Source organism: Chiroxiphia lanceolata, chromosome 6 (assembly GCF_009829145.1).
Source record: "Chiroxiphia lanceolata isolate bChiLan1 chromosome 6, bChiLan1.pri, whole genome shotgun sequence".
NCBI classification, from domain to species: Eukaryota; Metazoa; Chordata; class Aves; order Passeriformes; family Pipridae; genus Chiroxiphia; species Chiroxiphia lanceolata.
This window is the reverse complement of record NC_045642.1, coordinates 29,671,787-29,684,128: the sequence shown is the minus strand read 5'-3', so window position 1 is coordinate 29,684,128 and position 12,342 is coordinate 29,671,787. Positions and strand designations below refer to the sequence as shown.

General features: G+C 37.0%; 1 protein-coding gene across 1 annotated transcript in view; it reads right to left on the bottom strand.

Moving 5' to 3' along the window:
* LOC116787871 (cytochrome c oxidase assembly protein COX16 homolog, mitochondrial) overlaps positions 1-12,342 on the bottom strand; it is a 47,039-nt gene that overhangs the window by 13,061 nt on the left and 21,636 nt on the right. The window contains exon 3 of the mRNA XM_032689902.1: positions 3,238-3,300. Within this exon, the coding sequence (XP_032545793.1) occupies positions 3,238-3,300 (63 nt within the window). The remainder of the gene's footprint in view (positions 1-3,237; positions 3,301-12,342) is intronic.

The following is a 12,342-nucleotide window of genomic DNA, read 5'->3' as shown; positions in this document are numbered from 1 at the left end:
AATTTCTCATTTACTGTTTCCATAGCAATCCCTCACATTTTTATTTATTGTGATATTTTTTCCTCTACTTTCGCTTGCTATTGGTTCCCACTGGATATCATATATTTGACTCAAACTTAAAGGATTTTCCCATTGTAAAAGGTTAATAAATTCATAAGAATGTTTTTATTTGCTAGAAAACCCTTTAACAACAATCCTATGTTTTGGGGTCAGATGTAACTGAGGCCATATTTTCTAGTGCTTACTAAACCATTAATTTCACAGAAGTACAACAATCAAGTGCTAGGATAAGGGATGTTATTTTGAGACTGCATTAAACCAATGAACAGAAATGTACTGTGATTGTTGAACAACTACAAGAATGTTTTTAACTCAATCAGTTTATTTGTCTCCCTTTTTCAAACTGTATTTTTGTGCTTTCAAATAAAATACTCTATCCTTTTGTCACAGGTCAAACATTGACATTTTTTCAGTGTGTTCTACAAGGCCCCAGCTCAGCAGCAGAACTGCAATCACATTTGTACCAGTGGCACTAGTGGACAGAGCCATGATTTATTAGGCAAAGGGGAAGAGCAAGGACTAATTGGTCACACGAGGACACATAAGTGTGTGAGAGGAATGCATAAACAATGGAGAACACATGCAAAGGTAGCTTGCTCCTCTGGCATATCCCAAGGCACAAGATAAATGGCATTATTAACAGATCTGAGATATAAGAAATGCAGCATGAATTACACATGTAAATTCTTCCTTCCTCAAAATAGTATCCTGACCAGAAACACTCCTGCATGAAATAAAGTAAATTTTGTATAGCTTGAGAAGAGATAATTTAGTAAACTAGAAGGTAAGAAAATGTCTTTAATTTCTTCACAGTAAATTGATTAAGTCTGTCATTACAACTTTCTACATCACCACCCCCCACTGGAGACAAAAAGCAGACTTCAACATGTCTGAAATACCAGAAATGTCTTTATCTTTTGCAATACACCCATAAGGGCATATGTATACTTATAAAAGAAATTCTGACATCCTAGAGGAATTCAGTATGTATTCAATATGTACATTTCTGTCATCATCATCATCGTGGCTGGGCTTCGCGAACGAAGATTTGGGAAGGACTCTACCCACATTTGCTACAAGCACGCTGGTGGGACTTATACATTTCTGTAAGGTATTTTTAAAAGTCTTAGGGAGAGCCAAAGAACATTTGCATGTATCAGGCAACCATGATTCAAAAGTGTGGTATCCTCAGTAACAGCTGCATATATAATGCTAATAATATTTTAAAATACAGCTTTACATATCAAAACAGGAACTTTTTTTTAACTGCCCTTGATCTCTTATTACACCATATTTAGTAACAGCCACCCATGTAACCCTTCAGTGTGAGCTAGATATTGAATTAGAAGATGTTTTTAAGAAGTGTATTTTGGACAAGTCAAAAAAATACAGAAAGGAAAAAAGTCCACCCAAAAATCCCCTATTCTGGAACAGACAGGGTCCACAAGAAACTACTCTCCTAAATGTCAGCTGTAACTCAGTGACTGGTTAGATTCTGTCCACCAGAACACAAAGGTAACATTGACTTAAAATTGTCACACAGAGTGGAAGGGCGAAGCATGTGCAGGATTGCTGGTAGTTTCACAAGTCTCACTGAAGACAGAAATTAATATGCCTAGTGCTTGCAAGTTGGTTCCTATAGTATATATTGATATTAGAGTTCAAAACAATAATCCAAATCTATTTTCATTACGGGGAAATGCAAATCCATTTGATTTGTTGAACTCGTCTGCCCTCTGTAACACCCAAGCACTACTCTGGAAGAATCTTGGTCTGGGAACTCTCTGCAGTTTAGATTAAGAAAAAAAGATTGCTTCTCTCATTTCTGTGCATCAGAAAGGAGCCTCATTATCCAAGTAGGCTTATAATATATTGTTATGTCAGATGTATTTTATTACCATTGATTTATCCATAAAGCTAATGCAATTATGGTTATTTAAATATTATCCTTCAACTATTTACTTATCTTCTGAAGAGAAAGTAAGGCATATCTGAATACAGATCAGTTGATTTTGAGGTTAGGTATTGAGTTTGAGATCTGGTTCTTTTTACGTTTTGTTCCACATAAATAAATCAGAGCAGCCTTACAGTATACTGAATGGAAAGTGAGAGACACAATAATCCCAGAGGCAATCAGAACCTAATGGATCTGTAAGTTTTGAGTCTCCATTGGAACTTTCCATCTTTTTATTCCCTACACCACAAACCGTAGTTCTTCATAGCAGGGGGACAGCCCAAAAGTGTTTGCAATAATGGTAAAAACTAGCAGGTATACAGATATTTTGTGAAATTAGGCATGCAAAAATACAGAAATCAGAGAAGAATAATATGATAGTAACGTTTTATTATGAAGACCATGTTCTGCCCTCTGGAGACCTAAGTACGAAAACAATGGGTGCTATCAAGATCTTCAAAGGCTTGTCACAGGAATGTGTTATGGGAAGAAAACAAAAACCTGCGTTCAGCAAAAGGACCATAGAGATAGATAAAGTGTTAGCAGGACATTTGATTCAATTAATTTTAAAACATTAAAAATTATCTTAGATAGCTTTGTTTCTGGTTCAAGGGAGGTTTTTTTCCAGTTTTTCTAACATGGCTTTTTGTAGACCTGAAGATTTATGAAACTCTGGATATTAAACTGTTCAGAACAGACATCTTGGAGGTCAGTAATGTTCGAAGAAAATGCAATGTTAAGGAAACTTGAGAGAAATATTTCTCTATAAAATGTTCTGAAACCATGTAAAAAGAATGACAGTTGTTTGAAAGATGCACATAAATTTCAGAAGCAAGAAATAACAGAAAGCATATCATGCACATTGCTCTGTAATTTGGTCTAAAGATCATCAAAACTCATGCAGCAGAAGTGTTGACATGCACACACACATTCTAAGGCCAACATCAGCTCTACATTTATAAACTAGGTTAACCACAGAAAGAGTGGAATTTATTTGTACCACTGCACTTGGCATCTGGACATCAAAGTGAAGCTGTGTTCAGAAAGAAGCATTATGTGTTCAGAAACCTTTCTTTACATAAAAACCTTGTTTTTATTGGACATCAGTGAGTTAAAGGCAGATGGCTGATCTAATTTTAGTTAGGGACAGATACAACCCACCAGCAGCCAGGGTATTCAAGGGTACCCAAGGTTATGAGCCCCAAGCAACAAATTTATTTTACCTCATATTCAGATTCCAGTGTCACAGTGTTCTGTTTCAATTTTTCTTTCAAAGCTGGATCAACCTGAAAGACAAACAAAAATACAGCAAAAATGCTTGCTGTTAAGATTATTTTTTTAAAGAAATCTTAAAATATACTAAATATTGGTACATGCAAACCCTCCTCTCCTCTAAATCAGTTTATGTGCCATTTGTTCAGATACCAGAATGATAAACACAGCACAAGAACTGGGCTAAAAAGAGAGAGGTCAACAGCCAAACTTTTAAACTCAAAAAGGAAGCGTATTTTTAACTATAGTCCTGCACTTGCAGTCCTTAGATACTTCAATCTGTATCTGTTTATTTTGAAACTGTCAAACTAAACAAAGCTTAAATAAATGAAACAAGTGCAAGAAAGAGAAAATTGTGATCGCATTACATATTTTACTCCTGAATGCTGAGTTCAGGAGTAAAAGTTTCTGGTTTTCGAAAGCATGAGTCGAATTTCCAATTTTCTGGTGAACACACAGCTCTTTCCTAGTTTTGATTCTGTCCTGACAGTGCCGGTGATTCCTGCCACCTTTCAGAGAAGTTTATTCAAAGAACAAATCCAAGAACAGACATGTCAATGAAGCACAGCAGATGCATTTCACGTTTTAACTTCTTCTGAGCCCAGAAGAAGTGATGTTCATCCCTCCCTCTGCTAAGAAACATCTGTCTCCCACAGGCCCAAGAGTAGAAGCAAAGGGGAAAAAGATAATTAGCATTCTTCACACTTAAAGAAAGTGTTTTATGTTCTTCTCAAACAGACATCAGCCACATACACAGTATTCAGACATAGTCTTTAGGTAAATTAATTAAAATACTGAATAAATCCACCATGAGAGAACAATCTCATTTTTAGATCTTAAAAACCAAAACAGATGTGTAAGGAGACTGGTAATGTGCGTAGTTGTACATCCCTGGTACACTAGTCCAACTATGACTAATGCAGTGAAGAAAAGTTGTTATTCTTAATTTGCTGTTTCTTGACCTGGGCTCAGTTGACAAGGACTCGGTTACCTCATCACAACCAACATCTATAAGCAGCCTAGAAAACAGAAAGGAGGGAATTCATGTAACAAAATCTGCCTGGCCAGAATTTGCCTGGTCCATAAGAAGATCCACCTTCAGACTGTCCCCTAAAACAAGCTCCTAATCATCAGAGGTACTTAAAATACACACCTACTATCTGTATTGATGGGAATTGCTCTGAAGAATTTCCCTAGGCCATAATGTTCCCCTTGATTACAGACACTGCCTGCTAGTTAGCATGCAGCCTGTGAGACCTCAGTTCCTAAGGATGGATGCTCAGACAGGCAAGTCTAACAGCATCTGTGCATGGCCAGAGGTTTGATTTCCCCATCTCATCAGCGATCTGGCCATAGAAATATACACATTTGCAACCTCCAGACTCATTACACTTGGGAACTAAGCCAAAATATATAAAATGGTTAATGTTTGTACCGGATACAGCTCCCACCTTCTTCATAATTAAAAAAAATCTGTAAAACGAGATAGCGTCTCTGCACTGGCCCTCTATATCAAATAAAAAAATGAATGCTACATCTCTGCCTTGGCATTCAAGGCCTTTGTAGAATTGCCCCTCATTAAAGATGGATTGCCTCTCTCCTGTGACCATGACCTCCAACAACAGCCATGCTTCATTAGAACAACCAACCCATCCATCACATGTGCAGAAATGCAAAGTCTGGGCAGCCAGACAGGCTTTGAAGCTTGCTTTCATAGAGAGAAGAGTGATCATGGACCTCACTGTATTCAGAACTAAATGCAAACACTATTTGTTATGCTTTGTGTTCTCGCAGTGCACGTATGGACAAGGGGAAATACATGCTCCAGCAAGTAAAGATGCAATAGTTTGATTTCATCCTACATTTTCCCTTCATTTAATAATGAGGCAAGCAAAATAACATGGTTGGAGCAGCACATTTACCTAATTAACCACAGCCAGAATTCAACTTACAGACAGTTCAATATCCCCATTATCAAGTTCTATTTTAGCAATTTTTACTGTGTTTGTTTAATGTGTGGTGTTTGCATGGTCACATTTGTGTGAGGTAAAGGCAAACAAGCAGTGAAGTTACTGCTGCTTCCTCTCCCTTCCAGCCCCTTGTATCTTCAGACCTTTTCATGTCTTTGTTCTCCTCTGCCTGCAGAAAGGGAGAAGACTAGCAAAACTGAAACACAGCATTCCAATTTGATGCTGTAGCTTTAGTATTAACAAAAATGCAGAAATGAAGGAAGCTAGCTAAAATTTCTTTAGAAAAATGCCCTGTAAATGTGAAAGGAACAGAAACTGCTGCTTCTTTAGAAGTCAGAATTTTATTCGGCAAATTAACTTACCAAATAAGACTAGTTAAACCCTGATTTGAGGGCAAACTACATACACATCTTAAGTCCACTTTTGCTCCAAGTCCCACCAAAAAAAAAATAAAAAAAGGGAGCAAGTATGTATTTTCTCTTATCATTACCTTTCCTGTTCCCTATGTACATACTTACCACACATAATAATTTAAACATACTTGACTCCACAGAGCTGTTGATCCACCTGCACATTCTAATACCCTGATTGCAAATCCCTGCTTTTCAGCCACCAAATGGAGACAGATGGGTTACAAGTTGTTTTAGGAATCAATATTGCAGTTGAGAAAAACTGTATTATAAAGTTCTGTTTCCACTGTGTTTGTAAGATGCTGCACTATCTTTGAAACATCACAAGAATAAAAAAAAAGGAAAACAGAACGATGCTATTTTCATTCTGAAAATGCAGATAAACATCAATATGAGTCACAATCACAGATGATAACAAGGGAACACTTAAAGTGGGGGCAGAGCCAGGAAAGTGCCCATGCCAAAGCAGTAGCTCTTTTGTATTACACATCTGCCGCAAGATCCAAATACAAACACATACATTTTGCTTCCATGATGACTCCTATGCCAACACACATACTGCCAAATGAGCTAGAAGTATTCACCTATGTACTGGCAAATGAATCATCAGCTGAATTATGGATACAAATCTGTACTAGTAAATATGATGAGGGCAGCAGACAAAGCCCAAATGCTATAATAGCCTGACAGTGTCCTCTGCACCATTATTTAAGAGACAGGAGGGAACAGAAAACAATATCCCTTTACACTAGAGGACTCCACCTTGTTCGGCAAAATCTCAGATGCTCCTTAAAGATGCATTTAAATTCAAACTTTGTCTCTAAATATGGAATTCAAAGATGTGTGCATCTATAATTACAGTATAACTTCATACTAAATTCTTACTGAAAGACTACTGAAATACTTGATGCAAGTATTTTGTGAGATGTTGTCTGCAAGGCTTTGAAACCAATACTGTAAATACAATTTTTCAAGGCTTTACTTCTTTTTTTTCTGAGGTGAAGGTTTGGGGTTTTTCCCTTTGTAGCAGTTGCAGCAAAAATGAATGAAACACTCAGAGTAACTTGCATTATACAGGCTTATTTCATATTCCATCAACTGAAAGGGCAAGGGCAAGTGCAATACAGAAAAATCCCAAAGAGGGTTTAAGAACACAGTTTTCAAATTAGAATTTTGGCCCATTTCACACTCCCACTGTTCCTTCAAACCTACCCTTACTTAACTTCAAAAGGTTCCCAAAGAAACAGACTCAAAAAAAAAATTCTTAGATGGCTAAAAGTAATAGATGTTAAGCACAGATATATTCTTAGAAATCTTTGTAGGCAGCTACTTGAGGCTGTAACTACCTAAAAACCTTCTAAAATGTGGCTGCCACTTCTCATTTTAAGGTTGACATTTCAGTTTTTCAATTAGAACCTAGACAGAATTTCTAGGTGGAAGAAACAGTGCACCTTGGGGTGCAGACAAAGGGCATCATTACATAGCAAAGCAGGAGTACCTGTTGCTTGCAGCCCCTACCAAATCAGGTACTCCTGCAGTGCACTGTGAGAAACTGTACACTCATTTCAAAAAAGGGAATTTTTTTGTCTGTGACACGAGTATTTCTGGTTATAAATCTAAATGTCCTGCTACTAAGAAAAATTTTCCAGCTAACAATGTTGTATTGATCCTCAGTGACCACAGTTCCTTTTGGCTCAGAAGTAAATAATATAGTCAGACGGTGACTGAAATTTGTAAATGTCACTAACTTTACCTCCATGATAAGGAAAGGATAGCTCTTCTGCAAGGGAGCACAAAGAACACCATCACCATCCCTTTTGAATTTTAGGATAGAATACCTCTCCTTATGGGGATGGGCTGAGAGCACTGGGGTTGTTCATCCTGGAGAAGAGAAGGCTCCGGGGAAACCTTATTCTGGCCTTTCAGTACTTAAAGGGGTCTTATAAGAAAGATAGGGACAAACCTTTTAGCAATGCCTGTAGCAATAGGACAAGGGCTAATGGTTTTAAACTAAAAGAGGGTAGATTTAGACAAAGTATAAGAAAGAAGTCTTTTACAATGAGGAAGGTGAGACACTGGCACAGGTTGCCCAGAGAGGTGGTGGATGTCTCATACCTGGAGACATTCAAAGTCAGGTTGGACAGAGCGCTGAGCAACCTGATCTAGTTGAAGATGTCCCTGCTCATTGCAAGGGGTTGGTCTAGATGACCTTTAAAAGTCCCTTCCACCTCAAACTATTCTATGATTCTATGAAACACAGGAATACAAAGCAGATTAGCAGTGTCACTCCTGTTCAGCATTCAGAGGAGGAGCAAGTTGATTCACATTCTGATTTTCAGGGTAACATACCAGTTGTCCGCAGTACACGTATGCCTCGATTCGTGACTTAAACAGTCCACTTTCACAAGCAGTCTTTCTATGCTGTAGCCATTATTATTTATTTGTCCATGTACTATTTGTAGCCATGGGCTTTAGAGCAAACCAAGTCTTGAAAATATTACATCTTCTAAAATTATGGCTTCAGTTACTACACAAGGAAACAGTCAGGAGACAACCACATCATGAGGAGAGGACTGTGCTTTTAACAGTCTCCTCTCACATAAGTCTGTGCAGTACAGTGTATACTTGTGTCCAGAGACTGGCATGTACTGACCAACTGACCAAATATTTGTATGCCAAAGTCTTACAGAACTTTCCCTCTAGCAAGCATTTCCAGAAAGTGGTAGAAGATGTTTCTACTCTAAAATCAGTTTGTTATTTTTACTAAAACATGAGTTTCTGTTCCTACCCTATCCTCCACAAAATAACATCCCACTGAGAATGATTTCAGCTTTTACTTTGGAAATGGGAGAAGATGATGGCCTGAATTTAATGAATGTGAATTAAGCTTTTTTATTTTTTCATCTGCTCCCACCAGCATAAATACACAGGACACAATTTTCCTGCAGTATTCACAATAAAGAGTCCACAAAATGACTGTTTATATGAAATTCTTCAATTTGTTCTCCCCACCCATTTTTTAGAGTAAACCAGAATCACCAGTTCTAGCTCTCCCACTAGAGTATCTTATTTAAAAACATTTATCATATGCCTAACTCCTCAAAATGGAAAATCAGTCAACTTTAATCTTCCTCGAGAAGACTCCCATAAATTGCTACAAAAGTCTGTGTCATAAATATTCTAAGTTCTGGTTTATGAGCAGAGTGAGAAGCTGTAGACAGGAGAGGATAAATCCCAGGACTCAGGAAATGCAGTGTAAACTACAGCCAAGCTGAGTGCCATTCTACTCCAGTGTAAACTACAGCCAAGCTGAGTGCCATTCTACTCAAGAAATTAAAGGAACAAAGCTTGTAAAGGTTGTAATGTACAGTGAAGACTGTACTTATGCCAAACTCTCTGGCATACAGTCTTAGGTAACAGAGAAGGGCAAGGCAAAACATACCATTTTTGTGCAACTTCAGTCACAACAATCCTTTAACTACATTGCTTAAAATATTTCATACACAAACAACACATAAGGCTATTTTCTTCCCTGTGAGGGTGGTGAGGCACTGGAACAGGCTTCCTAGAGAAGTTGTGGATGCCCCATTCCCATAAGTGTTCAAAGCCGGGTTGCATAGGACTTTTAGCAACCTGGTCTAATGGAAACTGCTCCCGCCCATGGCCGGGGGTTGGAACAGAACGATCTTTAACGTCCCTTCCAACAATTCTATGACTCTGTTGATTCTGTACTGCATAGGACAGGATCCAAGGATATCGCCTGGACAGGAATGCTTATGAAGAGTGGGGAGACAGCTGAGACTAGATGTAAACCCTAGCTTTGTGTCCTTTGACTCTTTCCTATGATCTGCACAGAACACAGACAGTTAAAAAAAAAATCTCATCCAGCCTCTGACAGAAATCGATGGAGACGTTTCCAAAGGAGCAATATAAAATGTTGTTACAGCAGCAGTTTCCAGAGTTACAGTACACAGTGCACCAGTGATCTCTCAAAATCCAAATCTTCTACTTGCTTCCAGATTGATCAAAAAAAGACATACAATCCCAAACTCTGGATCATCCTTTTTCATGTGATAATACCATTGGAAATGCAATTAAGTTAAAGGCTAATATGAAGACCTAACCATCCCATACTTTAGCAAGCATTTAAGCATATCTAGATTTCTCATATATAAGGTCATAAAAACTAACAAAGATTCTAGATTTTTCAGTTTTAAGAAGAAAGTACTCAATTTTTGTATGCTTTCACATCCAGCTTGATTTTCACGTACATCTTTATTTATTTGATTTATAAAACATAAATTAGTTCCGTAAACCTTGGTTCTCAGTATGCTAGCATGGATTTAATTTCACAGTAAAATTCAGCACAAAAAAATGTTCTTTTTTGTACTAAAAAAAAAAAAAAAGGTGTGAATTTGTGATGCCAGTATTTAGGGGGGAAAAAAAAACCCAAACACCTTTTGGCCTCTAAAAAGAAGATACTTAATACATTGAAATAATCCAAAATTCAACTTCTGAATGCCAATCGAGCAGAGTTGCATCTTTTTAATCATATTTTTCAAAGATTGCTTTTTAATGACTATGTACCCACTGTGCAAGTTAAACCTGGAAAATTAGTGCAAGCATAGCTTAAGTTTTTCCTTATGGCTCTCTTAGTCATGTCGTAGTTTTGCACAGAATCAACCTCTTTGTGTGAACTCTGAAAAACAGAAAGGTCACTTAAATGTCTGTTCAAAGCAAGTAACTTCAAGAGAGAAATCGTGAATTGGCAGTTGAAGCCAGCATACAAGCAGTCTGTGTTCCTCTCATCCTAATCTTTTCACTGCTGTACTAGCAGACAGAATAGCATTGGAGAGGGTGTCCTCTTTTGTTCTGTACTACAGCAGAAATACCTATGTTCAGATGCTCACTGACTGTTTAATTAGGCTCATCTGTAAACTATTCCTGGCCACAACCCCACTTTAATAATATAGTGAAACCAAAGGCACACAGAGTACCTAAACCAATATCTTTCGTTTGGCGTATCAGTTCAGAAACAAAAGGAATTCATTTAAAGGGAAAAGTCTAACTGTCTCATAGGAGACTAAACCTTCAATAAAAGCAATGATGATCCAATAAAATACACCAAAAAACTGCTCAAAAAACCCCTAAAACAATCAATTTTCTCATATAGGCATAGAATAGTCTGATTCTTTAAATGTAATATAAACACATAATACAGTTACAAGAATGCACAAGCACACTTACAGATTAGGAATACTTTTCTTAATTGAAGTTAAATATGTACAAATAGATATGCTTTTTTTTCTTCTCTAAGTATGTAAGTTAATGCCTAAGCCCTGTCTTGAGCCATGTGAAAATATATTTGCTACCTTCATACAAACAACCTCAGTTTCCACAACCCAAAAGCAAGAAAATAAACATTAACATTTTTTCTCACTGAAAAAAATTAAGAATATAAAACAATACCAAAAAGTCTGATGGTTTTAACCCTAAAAATAATTTATGTTTTAAAATTTTATTTTGATTTACAGCACATACATCAGAAATTTATTGAATACTGAAACAGATTTTGACTTTTTAATGTCTTTTTGCACAGAAACAATTTTTAGAATTCAGTGTGAATTTATGAAAATTGTTTTCGGTGCTCTACAAATAAATTACTACCAAATCCTAGTGTCACCCTAAATCTGCATTTGTTAAATGAATTAACACTTCTCATTCTATATTGCATAATGCATTTAAGTAAAAATACTTTCCACACTGACATCTAGTGAAGTTTTATAGTAAGAAGAAAAAGGCTATTCTGATACTTTGCACTTACAGAAAGCTTTTAATATTCCAAATTACTTGTATTTTAAATTACTAGAATTTGCAACACACTTGTACATCATGCACTACTTTCTTCTGAAAGATATTTTGCCACTGATCTGGGGACTGGGACCCCAGGACTTCTGTTTGCGCTTCAATCTGCTGACACCACGGCTACTGGCTTCAAAAGATGAATCTGGAAAGCTAAATGTTTTCTGGTGTTTGAGGGAGGTGTTGGGAAAAACAGCTGGATATTAAATTATGTTTTGGCTAAAAGCTGCTTGAAGTTAAGTTATACACACTTGTAATCACTTCTATTGTAAGGCAAAAATACCAGTAATTAATTGTGGCAATGTGACAGGATTTAAATAAACCAAACAGAAATCGTGGTAGTATATAAAATGTAAATATCTGAAAGCTGTCAACATTTTATGTACTGAAATTAGTTCCACTTGCAATGGCATCAGAATGAGATTCTCCAGTTAATAACCTTCTCTTCATCTGAATCTAGTCTTGACAACAGAAACACCATCAAGAATTAAAAAATGGGAAAATGGCTTCTGTTTAAACCAAGGAACTCTTAACTGTATTTTGTATTTCATCACAAAAAAGCTCAGTAATCTGAGGTAAAGCTGCCAGATGTTCAGGTTTCTCCAGACACAGCCCTATTTCCTCCCTGCACTCCTACTATCCCCCTCCAAATTCTGTCCTGGAAAAACAAAAATAAACAAAAAAAAAGGACAAATTTGGCCATTTGCCTGCAATTTACAGATGCTGGGCAACATAGTCAGGTGGTAGCTCTAATGTGGCTGCTTGATGCTTGGAAATTCTCGACAATGTATATCCGCCATTTAGGATTCACAGT